This window comes from Schistocerca nitens, chromosome 7, assembly GCF_023898315.1.
Source record: "Schistocerca nitens isolate TAMUIC-IGC-003100 chromosome 7, iqSchNite1.1, whole genome shotgun sequence".
NCBI classification, from domain to species: Eukaryota; Metazoa; Arthropoda; class Insecta; order Orthoptera; family Acrididae; genus Schistocerca; species Schistocerca nitens.
This window is the reverse complement of record NC_064620.1, coordinates 43,791,607-43,805,301: the sequence shown is the minus strand read 5'-3', so window position 1 is coordinate 43,805,301 and position 13,695 is coordinate 43,791,607. Positions and strand designations below refer to the sequence as shown.

General features: G+C 39.0%; 1 protein-coding gene across 1 annotated transcript in view; it reads right to left on the bottom strand.

The window, feature by feature from the left end:
* LOC126195465 (dynein axonemal heavy chain 1-like) overlaps positions 1-13,695 on the bottom strand; it is a 963,710-nt gene that overhangs the window by 546,603 nt on the left and 403,412 nt on the right. Inside the window, exon 34 of the mRNA XM_049934091.1 lies at positions 2,466-2,584. Coding sequence (XP_049790048.1) covers positions 2,466-2,584 — 119 coding nt within the window. The remainder of the gene's footprint in view (positions 1-2,465; positions 2,585-13,695) is intronic.

Here is a 13,695-nt window from a genome sequence, read left to right as displayed (position 1 = left end):
GATGAACACTGACTCAGCAAGCAACACACATGCACAGAAATGAAGTATTAAAAATATTAGAGGTAGCACTTATGGTTAAGTATTTCATTTCTCTTGTTGACCACCCCCACCAGATAATCTTATACAGAATGTTGATATTAAATCTGTGGAAGTAAATAAAGATGTAAAACACATGGTGATAGACATACAAATGTTAAACAACAAATATCAGGGTGGGATGGCATACTCAGTTGTATTATTAGGATTTGCTCAAAAGATTGCAGAACCTCTTACCTATTTTATTAACTGCAGTATTAGAGTAACTGCTCACCTTAATGTACTAAATGTCTGCTCAAGCATACAAGCACAACAGCTGTTACATAGTTAATGCATGAAGTATACTGTCTGCTGGACCAGAAGAGGAAGGCTGCATATCTATTTATATACCTGACAAACTCTTTTGACTCAGTGAACCATGGGTTATTCTAAGATACCGTATGTCAAATAACATCGGAGAATCATCGACATACCTGATGAATCATAAGCAAAATACAAAAATAACACACACAAGATATAAGGTCATCAATTTCCAATCAATCAATGAAACATTAACACATGGTGTACAGCAGTGCTCAATAGTTGCCCTGATCTCATCCTCCTATATATTAATGGCATGGCACAACCCCGTAACTCCAGCATGATAAGCTAGGCAGTAACACCACAATCTCACTCTCTGGCAGAGCATAAGGACCTGGTATCTCTAGCAGTTAATAGTATAATGAAAATAAGTAAATACTTCAATGATCACATGAAAGCCAGTAAATCTTTGTTATTATGGACAAATAAACCATTTATTATTTATTTATTTAAAACAGGTAGCTGTCACCAGACAAATGTAACTAATAAGTGTATTATCATGGCAGTGGAAAATGGTAACTTAAGTTTCTAGGTTGTGAGTGGATGAAGGTTTCTATTAGTAAACTACATTAATTTTATATGTAGAAAAATCAATAGTAGCTTGTATCTCCTTAGCAGTCAGCAAAGATAGTCCATAGCTAAGTGTTACGAGTTGTGTTTTGAGACAACTTATATATTTCTTAAGTATGTGATCAAATTATGGAGGTGAGTGGCGCATTTACAGAAAAGACAATAAGATCTATGCACAGAGTAAGCCACAGTTTCTTGTCATAAAGTGTCTATATGTTCTTCATAATTATCAAAGTAAACACTCTTTTTGTTGCCCCCCAAAAATATACCATAATGATGCACATGATCACAACACTGGGACAAAAAATAACCATTTTTGACAAACCCAAAATTACAGATTAAGTTCTGCTTATCAACCATTTCATTTAGTTTAACAAGTTGCCAAGCTCACCAAAGCCACAGAAATGAAATGATTTGAAAACAAAATTAAAATATCTTTTGATAGAAAAACGTGTTGTGTTGTGTCGTGAATCGATTTCAAACAGTAACATATGAACTGTAATAATCTTACAAATACATAAAATAGACATAAGATGCAAAAACTGTTTTCTGGTGAGGTTTAGTATTTGCTTCTCATCCTGTCCAGTAAGTCTCCCCTGACACAGGGTTCTGAGTGGCTTTTCTGAACTCTACCCCCTTCCCTTCTTGCTTCACTTTCAACCCTTCTGCCAGAATAATGGGCTGATGGCTCTGAAAGCTTGCATTCGTAATATCATTTGTATGTCTGTTCTCCTGCCACCACTTGGTGAATAGATTTCTTATCTAACCAAAACATTTTCAAAAATTGAGTGTTTTTGTTGAAAAATTGTTTTCTAGAACATACGTTTCCAAAAAACAATTACTGCATTAATATCATATCTAATGTTTGCGAAATCCATCAGTCTGATGACATCATGCAAAAACATGAACTGAATCATATTTCTTTCGGCTTCTATGGTGCTCTCAAGATTTTCCATATTCTATAGACTATAACACAATTTGGACATTTTTACATAAATTTTTAATGTATCAAATATGTTTGTTAGTGAATACATAACAACATTTCATGGCACCACCTCAACAGGGTAGCAAGCACTAGATAGTAGAAATAATCATGGAAGAATATAAGAAGAACAGTGTTGAAGTGGGTCATTAGAGTTACATTGGGTTAGCAATCGTGGAGGAGGGTGGGGATAAGTAAGTGGTGGAGTAAGGGTGGGGGAACAAAGCTTTTTTATGACTGGTAGGTACGAGTTACCAAGTTAGTCTGTCAGCTCTGAAGCACAAAACGTCCAAAACTGCAAGTTCAATCTTGTCTATACGCCAGTCTATTGCCTGATACATATCTTAACTGTACAGTGACCTCACTCTTTCCATTGACTGTGAAATACATCATAGAGTGCATGTGAAATTATACATAGGGACAATGTATTTCATTCTACATCCATCACAAGCCACCTGAAGATATTCATATTATCAGAATATTGGTTACAAGTTGTAAATAATTACATCAAACATACCTTCAAATTTCATCTCGGGACCAATTATATACTCTTCTACACCACTCAACCAGTGTTGCCACATAGGAACAGATGGTTCACCATCTGCAGTTGTGTCTGTGAAACCACCGTCATGAAGTCTGCAGGAAGCATAAGAAATATTTAAGAATAATCTGAATAAAATCTACTGCTCATTTTTTCTTATTATGGAAAAAAATGTACCTCTTCCTTCATGGTGTTATGTGGATATAAAATTTTTATTGCACAATACTAAATATCACATTTGTTATAAAAATTTAGAAATACAGCCACTATTGCTACTTCCAACATGTTATGTCATTTTATCATTTGAATAAATCATCTTTTACACATACAGACATTATATTCTAAATGGTAAATTATCTTTGTCCTTGGCTATTCAGCTGTGTGTCCTGTAGATTCATTTTTGAAAGAATTTATACAGTTCAGAGTAGGATGCAGTCAGTAGCATACTCGAGCAATGGTTGAATATCTGCAACTGAGCTTTCTTTGGTGCAGTGATGATTTTAGTTTCAGATGAAATAAACACTGCATAATCTGAAATGTACGACACTTCTTTTCATCTGTTCTAGTACAGTGGCAGTACTCAGGGAAGACCTCTGTGTGCTGGATAAATCTTTGAAACATTTTGAAATTAACTGGCTGACTGTGGATTCCTTGACATCAGCTGTGTTAGATATAAATCTATCACCCAACTGAAACACAAAAAATATGTATACCGGGTTTTCCCACTTGTGCATATGGTCCCTTAACCACTTCGGCTATCCATGAATGTTCCCTGGACTGACCCAAATTTCAGATATCACACTGTCTACAGCCTAACACTCCAACATCATTTGAATTCCCACAACACGGAGAACAACAATGAGGAACATAGACCAATGTTGTTATCGTCACGTGCCTGCCTCATCTTGCAATACTTACATGCATAGCTGAAAGATCAGACACAGATGATGATCCACAGCTGCACAAATTAATTTTGAAGTATTTCGTGCAGCTGATGATGAAAGGACAAGCTCTATGATGTCACATTGCTGCTTTTTTCTAAATGATAATTTATTGTTAATTCTTCATGGTTCCTTGGGAGCATGTGGTTAAAAAGTTTAATCAACTCCACCAGGCTATATAATATTGCAAACATATGTTGGGTTACATGTTAGCTATCTTTTCCAGAAAACGAATGAATCTGCCAGTGACAAGAAGCTTGTGGTCACATCAGTCCCTGTGCATGTAGCCGACACAACAGACAGAAGATGAATTGCTGATTTAGCAGAGTGTCTTCATTATAGATAGAGAGTTTTGTTAGATATTCTTTGCATTTCCTTGCTTTGTCACAACTTAGTGTGTGTGCAATAAAAAGAACATACTGACTAATCGTCATGTCTGCAGATTTTATGTGGGCATTATTTCTTGTTGACAAATTACTCATAGTGGTGACCGTGAAGTGAGCCTTTAAGAAAAAATTTGGAACAGAAAATTGTCCCCCCACCACCACCATTACCTCCCCTCTTGTGATAGTAATGAATGCAACATCATAAATGCCAGAGACTGAATTTAAAATGAAAGAAACCATGTCTTCAGCTACGGTATGCTGAAACATGCAGCCACTGACAAAATGAGCAAGATGTGTATTCCACAACCTGTTAGGGTCATATTCAACTTCTGCTGTTTGGGCCTAATCATCCACAGATGTGATTCATGCACACAGAGTGCATCTTTCCACAACATGGCACCAGCCATGACAGGTATGTAATTTCAGTTGCACATTTGGAGGGAGCAATGATAGAAGAAACTGAAGGTATTATATCACAATACTGCTACACCTCACTTAAGCAGGCACACATGCAATGCTACACATTTTTGCCAGGGATTCAGCAGCAGAAAGCTTTTAATGATGAAAAGCTAGAACAACAGCTCCTCATCTCAAATGTTGTGAGTTTTATATGCTTTAGCAGGTCCTGATCTGCTGCCTGAACAGTTACTATGTGTGCTAAGGCTTTGTAAATTACCAGCTAGTATTTGTACAGCCATAACAACACAAGATTTGTGATTGCAGGCCCTGGCACAGATGGCTGACGCAGTAGCGAATGACCTGTCTGAAATTTCTGTATGCGCTAAAATTGAGAGCACAACACAGCTCTCATTGAAGTACATTGAAGCAGCAAGTGCCGTAACTAGCGCTTAAACGTGTGATGAGTGCAGATGCACCAACAAAAGAGCAAAAGGTCAAACTTTTAGAAGATCAAATTGCACATTTAAACATGAAAGCTCTCAACAGAGCAGTACAAGTTCCATTGCTGCTATCATCATACACTCCTGACCAGCAGACAGGGTGCCAGAAAAATGATTGGCATGGATTTTATGTGCCAGAAAAATGATTGGCATAGATTTTATGAGTACTGGAAAACTGAGTTGATATTACAAGCATTTTGGAGAGGCAGCTCGCTATTACCCAAATGCCACAGATGGATGTTAAAACATGCCAACATCTGTCATCAGCAATGTGTGCGTCCACAACTAAGGGATGAAAGGCAGCATGCAAATGCAATGTCATTAGCATTGCAACATTAACAGAAATTATTCATCCACAACCTCATCTCCAGTAAAAATTTTCTTGCAGATTCCAGGTCTGAGGTAAGTGTTTACCCCCAGATGAGTGTTGTACCTGCTCATTAATAAAGCATATACTCGCTGCAGTAATGATTCATGCATCCAAACTTATATAGTGAAAATAGAATGCAGGGCTGACTCCAGGGATTTTGCCACCTACTGCGAAAATTTCAAGTACCCCTTTCCCCGACCCCTCCTCACATTTCCAGATATTGTGAACCTTTTTCATTCATGAGGACTTATTTGCACATATCACTCTGACACACATCTTTTTGATATCTAAGGCCAGAGGTACGTATGAGGCTCCATCAGTAAAACGGAAGTGGAATGTCTACAATTCAAACATTTTGAGTGAAACTCCAAAATTATGGGTGCATCCAAGCTATGATACCTCTCATTTTCTTTCTCAGGACTGGAAAGAGACTTTTTAAAAAAAATTTTTTTAAAAAGTGGGTTGTTTTAACATATGTCTGCACCCATTGTGAATGGGTGACAAGAGATGTCACTGTATACCACATAAAATTCTAGCAACAGCAGCGAGAGTAATGAATGTTTTTAATACTTAAAACTGCAGGTGGGTGCCATGAATGCTGCATCCATAGCATGTTACCACAAAATCCTTATGCATGATGACGGGAAGAATAGGACTTTATTTTCACTGAGTGTAACAATGAGTGAGGTGTGTATGTGATTTTCCAGTGGTTAAGCCAGACACCTAATAGCAGCATTTGCAGTGGTCAAGGAATTATGTAATTGACATTATGAAAAATGTTTACGGCTGCAGGGAGATTTGTCAAGAAGTGACACAAATTTCACAGTTTTCACGTGATTAGTTTTGTGAGAAAAATAGTTGGCAGTGTTGTAACCTGAATACACCTCATAATTATGTCAATCAAAAATTAAGTTATGTCACTCATGGAGTTTATAACTAAAATCTGTTCACTTTCTCTCATTCCCTGAGCAGAGGGGAGTGGACGGTATGAGATCTGCAGCAACCAGCACAGCTGAGTATTGCAGTCAACCACATCGTCAGGCTTTCTGTTGTGTGAAGTCGATGGTCACAGGACAGCAAATGACTTATATATGCTTTATTTGTTGAAAAAGTCTATAAATCACTGGCGGATATTTAGTGTGTCTGTAACAGAAATAGGAAAAACGCCTCTGGTCAGACATCGAAAAGGTGTGCTTTCTGGCATGCCATCACCACGATTTATGGTACAAAACAAGCAGTTCTGAAAGCAATTTCGTTTATTGTACTGAGAAGTAACAGTTAAGCACTAACTAAAATTGTTGAAATGCAAAGTTTGAAATATGGCAAAACTGAATAAAGAGTTTGTGCAGTGCAGTTAGTTGTTTCAGGTCCAAAAGAAGGTTCAAAACAGTTTTATCTCCATATGATATTAATATTAATATCTATTGATTATAGCTTCAATACCAAGAAAGTAAAGAAAATGAGACAAAACTTAAAAGAAAATCAATGTGAATGGTATTACTGGCAGATCGAAAGGAGAGGGAGTAGCAGGGGATGGATGCCATGCAACTTTTTATGTTAAATGCCACTTAGTCACAATGTCTCGATTCACAAGACTGTGGCATGTGACAGGTAGTGCATATACCGGGTGATCAAAAAGACAGTATAAATTTGAAAACTGAATAAATCATGGAATAATGTAGATAGAGAGGTACAAATTGACACACATGCTTGGAATGACATGGGGTTTTATTAGAACCAAAAAAATACAAAAGTTCAAAAGATGTCCGAGAGATGGTGCTTCATCTGATCAGAATAGCAATAATTAGCATAACAAAGTAAGACAAAGCAAAGATGGATGTTCTTTACAGGAAATGGTCAAAATGTCTACCATCATTCCTCAACAATAGCTGTAGTCGAGGAATAATGTTGTGAACAGCACTGTAAAGCATGTCCGGAGTTATGGTGAGGCATTGGCGTCGGATGTTGTCTTTCAGCATCCCTAGAGATGTCGGTCGATCACGACACACTTGCGACTTCAGGTAACGCCAAAGCCAATAATCGTACGTACTGAGGTCTGGGGACCTGGGAGGCCAAGCATGACGAAAGTGTTGGCGGAGCACATGATCATCACCAAACAACGCGTGCAAAAGATCTTTCACGCATCTAGCAATACTTTGTTTTTCTATTAGGTTCTAATAAAACCCAATGTCATTCCAAGCGTGTGTGTCAATTTTTACCTCTCAATCTACATTACTGCATGGTTTATTAAGTTTTCAAATTTATACTGGCTTTTTGATCACCCGGTATTACTTTTTTAAATTTATTTATGTATTATAAAGTATTTTTCTTGATGATACTGACACAGATGTGTAAGGCTGCTATATAGCAAGCATTAGGTCATCACATCTATCATTTATCTTTATTTCCTTACTGTAGAGTTTTTCACTTCTACAGGAACTTTCAAGCTGCCACAGGTACATTTTAAGTGTTCTATAGGCACACATGGAGTTGACGAAACTGCCATTAGCAAGCTCTGCTATTTTGAAAGATGCACCCACGGTGTCAAAACTCCTGCACTTCATTTATCATCTGTTTCATGAGATTATATGTAATTTCCCAGAAGAAACCAGAATTTATGGCTGAAATCATCACCAACTTACTCTCACATTTATTTATTTATGGAAAACTTTTATTATTTTGTTTAATTCATTCATTTGAAACCATATTAAAACTAAAATTTTGCCATCCTGGGCAGTAGCACTGTTCCTCCTCTCCTCCCAGAGCTTTGACGCAATGACAACGTATTTGGGTCTTCAATAAGAGCCTACTTGGACATTTATTATTGTCAATGTCAAAGACCTTATATTTGGTGTGAATTTTTTGTCTCATTTTCATCTGTCATCGAATTTAATGAACCGGAGTTTCGATACAGTGAGCTGCAGTGCCAATCCATCAACCATGTCATCTGTATTGGAGTTGATTGCGCCCATACAACAGTGCAGAAACCATTGGGGTTTGTCACAATGATGTTGTCTGTGGGTCCAACTGTTTTTTGGCTGAACAAGACAATTATTACAATGAAGGAGGGCATACTGCTAGAATTGCAGTGCTCAGCCATCTGATTGCCACTGATGGGAAGTGTCATTACTTGACAGTGCACCATAGCTGCAGATCAACTGGTGAGCCTGCTACTGTTTGTCTGAGATGGCTTTCACCAGACAAGGCTCCTGGCAATAAAAGTGGAGTTCAAGAAGCTATTGAAAGCTGGTATTGCGACTAGATCAGATAGTTCTTGGACATCCCTGTTACATATGGTGTGCAAAAAAGATGGCTCCTGGCAGACAAAGACAGGGGATGAGATGACGTGCACAGAGCCGGGGAAGGAGTGGATGGACAGAGAGGAGGAGGGAGATGAGATGGAGTAAGGGTAGAGAAGGAGGTGATGGACCGAGTGGGGAGCATTAGGAGATGAACTGGGATGAGGAATAAGGAGACTGACACAGTGGGTGGTATGAGGAGATGGACAGTGAGTAAGCGGAAAGAGAGATGGACACAGAGAATCAGGAGGAGGACATGGTCAGAGAAGAGGTAGGGGGAGAAAGAGAGGAGGAAGAGGAAGAGATGAGGAAAGAAAGGATAATGGAGGTGACTGACAGAGAAAGGGGGAGGAGAGGTAGGAGGAAGAGAAGAATGGAGAGAGGGTGAGGAGGAGATGCAGAGGAGTGGGGGGAGGGAGGAGAAGACGCCTGTCAGCCAGGAGCTTGGGCTACAAGGAGATAGAGTTAGGCCAAGGAGATCAACAGATTGTTGAGGGATGAGATGAATAGAATGAGGGTCAAGGAGGAAATGGACAGGAAGGAGTAGATGGACAGGAAGGAGTTGATCAACAAGGAGGAGGAGATGGACAGAAAGAAGGGGAGACTGTATACAGAGAAGGAGTAGGAGGAGTCGAGCAGAGAGAAGAGTACGAGGAGGAGATGGAGAGAGAAAGGGGGCAGGGAAAATGGACAGAGAGATGTGATAGAGGAGATGGATAGTAAGACAGAGAGGGGGGGGGGGGAGGCACAGAGGGTGAGAGGGGCAGAAGATGAAATGGATTGTTGGGGGCGGGGAGATAGACAGAATGACACGGGGTGTCAAGACAGACAGGCAGAGAGAGGGGGAGGAGGAGATGGACAGTGAGAGGGGGGGAGGAGAAGATAGACAAAGATAAAAGGCAAGATGATGTGAACAGAGTGAGAGGGAGAGGAGTAGAAACAGAGAGTATGGAGGAGGAGATGGAGTAGGGGGGAGGGGGGGAGGAGATGGACTAAAAGGGGAGGAGGAGGAGGAGGAGGTGAGCTGATGGGGTTAGGAGGGTATTGACACAGTGTTGGGGTGAGGAGATGAACAGAAAGAGGTAGGACGATTGAACAAGAAGGATGAGAGGGACAGAGAAGTGGGAGGAGGAGAAAAACAGAGAGAATGGGAGGACGAGACAGACAGAGAGAGGGGCAGAAGAGATGAAGTGAGGGGTGGAGAAGCAGGAGATGTACTGTTGGGGGAATGGGAGATTAACCAATTGGGGAGGAGAAAATGGACAGATAGACGGGAGGAGGAGATGGATGGAGTGAAGGGGAGGAGAAGATAGAGTTGTGGGACAAGATGAACAGAAATGGGGGCAAGGAGTACAAGGACACAGTGAGACAGAGGAGGAATAGTCAGAATTAGGTGAGAGGAGGAGATGGACAGAGAGAGGAGGAGATGGACAGTTAACAGTGGGAGGAGGAACAGATGAATAACGGGAGAGGGGAGGAGGTTATGGACAGCAAAAGGTAGGAGAAAGAGATGAACAGTGGGCATAAAGAGGAGGGGATGGCCAGAGAAAGGTGGGAGGAAATGGACAGAAAGCAGAAAGAAGGGGGAGGAGGAGATGGATAGATCAAGGAGGAGGAGATGGATAGAGAGGAGGAGGAGACAGACAGAGAGAGAGGAAGTGAGGAGATTTGTGGACAGTGGCATACATGTACACAGGCAAACCTTCAGGCAAAAAGCCAGCATATTATAAAAATTTAAGTTTCCATGTATTTCTGTTCCACATATTCTAAATCGTTTGATTGATTTGAACCAAATTTGATGCACATGGGAATTACTGTGTGGGTATAAGAACCACTTACCTCACACTGCGGTGGGGAGAAGGGAGGTGAAAATGGGGTAGTACAAGAGATGGACAGAAACAGGGAGAGGAAAAGTAGACTGAGAAAGGTGTGATGAGGCAGGTGGATGAATGTCAGGGTGTGAAGAAGCAGGTGAAAGAGGGACAGGGTGTGATGAAATAGGTGGAAGGAGGATGAGATAAATAGAAAGGAAAAATAGATCTGGAGAGAAATCAGACACAGATGTGTGAAATATATGTGACATACACATAACTGGGGAAGTCTGAGCAAATAGCTACTACATCAGTACTGTGCATTTCTGTGTTTAATATATCTATGTCCCTTCAAGAACCAACAGAATGTGGTTTAAAAAAAAGTAGAAGAAAGAAAGAAAGAAAGAAAACACACACACACACCACAATAATTTGAGATTGTTGATTATTTCAAAGAAGCATTAGGCAACAACCATCTGAAACTGGAGAATGACATGAAACAGATGAACAATGACTATGTTTGAGAGTTGAAATAGTGAAGGCAGTAGAGGAGAATAATTAGGAAAAAGAACAAGGTCCAGCAGAAATTCTTGGATAACACAGGAGATAATTTAACTGATCAATGGAGAAAAATATAAAAATGCAAGAAATGAAGCAGGGAAAAGAGAACACCCAAGTATAAAAAATCAGATTGGTGGTAAGTAGGTATTGGCTAGAGGGAAAATGTTAAAGCTGTAGAGGCATGCATGGCTATAAGAAAAATAAATTGTTGCTTACACACAAATTAAAGTAAACTTTGGAGGAAAGAGAAGCAGCTCTTTAAAGTTTAGGAGGTCAGATTCAAAGCCAAAACCAAGCAGATAACACTCATCTGAAGGTAACATACAGAAAGTGTCTATAAAAGTAATAAACATGAGAACAATAATATGAAACAGGACGGTAAATATGATGAAAATGTGATAGCAAGAGACAAATGTGAAACAGCACTGAAAAATTCAACTGAAAACAAGCCTCTTGCCATACACAACATTTCCTCAGAATTATTAAAATTCTTGTAAAATCCAAGCATGGAAATATTGTTCCATTTGGTATGTATGATGCAATGCTGGACTCGAAATAAGTGTGAGGGAAGAACTGCAAAGTGACTTAAGTAAAGCTAGAGAATATGCAGAAATGCTGAAAAGTTTGATCGACTATATGGACCTTCCCACAGATACGCCAACAGGCAAACGAGAGTGTGTATATACTAGGCCTAAGAAAATCTCTCGACCTGTCTTAAATACCAATGTTTTTCGTGTCCCACTAATGAATAAATACGATGTTCTAAGTGCAGACAGCTCAGAATCACGGACAAAAAATCTACGTGTAACAGGTAACTGCTCGGAAAGATCTGTTGAACAAAAAAGTGCCAGCAGAAACACATTACCATCAAATACTATTAAACGAAAAAATCATGTGAGAGCAACTTGTAATAAAACTGAACACGAGACAAAAAAGGAAACAGAGAAGAAGAAGGAAGAAATATACATATTATCGACGAGTCATGGCAAGGGACTGGCTACAATCATGTCTGATATGCAGTCCGAATATAAAGTGATTGGAATTTCGAAACCTGGTGCTCCTCTACGAGAAGTGCTGAAAAACTGTGAAAGTTCCGTGAAAAGCGACGTCAACTGTCATAATCGGAGGGGGAAACGATGTCTATAAAAATGAAAGCAGCCTTGCTGTAAGAACACTGAAAGAATCGCTAGGAAAAATTTCACAGGCGAAGGTATTTGTTGTAAACATTCCCTACAGACACGACTTAACGGAAGACTCGTGTGTAAACAAAGAAATCATCGCAACAAATCGGAAATTCAGGAAGATTTGTAGTGGTTTTGAGCACACAACTTTCATTGAAGCAACGAGTTCAGTAAGAGAGCATTTTACTAGACATGGACTGCACAGAAACAACCTAGGCAAGAAGGTGCTGGCCAAAGAAATTCTCCAGGTGATAAAGACAGCAGGAGTGGATGCCTATGTAAAAATAGCACTACCTGCAACAGGTTTTCTGCCAATGACAACAGAAAAGTGCACCAACAGCTTTTGACTGTGTAAAGCATAAGCCACTCCTAGAAAAACTGGAATTCTATGGCATTAGACATAAAAGCCTTAAATTAATAAAATCATATCTTCAGAATTGTAAGCAAGTTGTTTGTGTAGGGAGAGAAATGTCGAGTATAGAGCAAGTCAAGGTAGGTGTTCCGCAGGGATCTGTGCTGGGCCCCTTTTTGTTCCTGATAATGATAAATGATCTGCCATCATTTATCAAGTCCACCACTGTGTTGTATGCAGATGATACAACATTTCTTCATGCTAGTGAGGATTTCAATAGCCTTAAAACTTGTGCAGCAAAGACAATTGACCAAGCATCCTATTGGTTCAAGGCAAATGGATTCCTGCTGAATGAAAACAACACACAGCAGATGGTCTGTAGTCTTAGAGACAAGCTTCTGTCAGATGATCCAAGTTATGTCAAATTTTTGGGGGTATACATTGATGATAAATTATCTTGGGGTCAACATGTACAATATATTAGTGGTAAATTGTCAAGAGTTATTTACCTGTTAAGGCGACTTATGGATTGTGTTCCTGAAAAATATGTTAGAACATCCTATTTTTCGTTCTTTCAAAGTATAATAACATATGGAATTATTTTGTGGGGGAACTCTAGCTGTGTACATGACATATTAATACTGCAAAAAAAAAGCTATTAGGATAATTACTGGTTCTGCATATAAGGCACACTGTAAACCATTGTTCTGTGAACAGAAAATCATGACTGTTATAAACTTGTACATATACTATGTTCTAATTTATACGAAGAAGAAATTACCAGAAACAAAAACCAGAGAAAATGTACACAGCCACAATACAAGAGGGAATAGGTGCCTCTATATTCCTTACCACAGATTGTCAAAGTCACTCAACAGCTACGAAATCATGGGGTACAAATTATTTAATAATCTTCCTCAATCTGTTCAAGAATTACCTGAACAATTATTCAAACAAACAATTCATGACTGGCTAGTCCTCCACCCATTCTATGACATAAGAGAATTTATCAACTGTAATATAATACTATAATGTTAACAAGAAACCTGTTGTTTCTTTCAAACAATTAATTGTATTTTAGTGTGTATATGACGTTGTCTATTGCTGTTATGGCCGAATGACAATAAAATTATTATTATTATTATACGAGGCAGGCAAAGTATCCAGATAACTTCAAACTAATGGAATAATCCCAATAGCGTATAAGGGAGGTGCTTTTAGGTATAAGTATGACTAAATCATCAGTCTAGTAAGTCACAGTTGCTAAATACGACCAATTATTTGCAGAGAGATGTTGGTAGAAACCTGCCTGGAGAGACACTATTTTGAATTTTGTAGAAATCCAAAGAACATATGAGACATTATGGGCCTTACAAATTATTTCAGAGAATAACCAGTCAATAGAT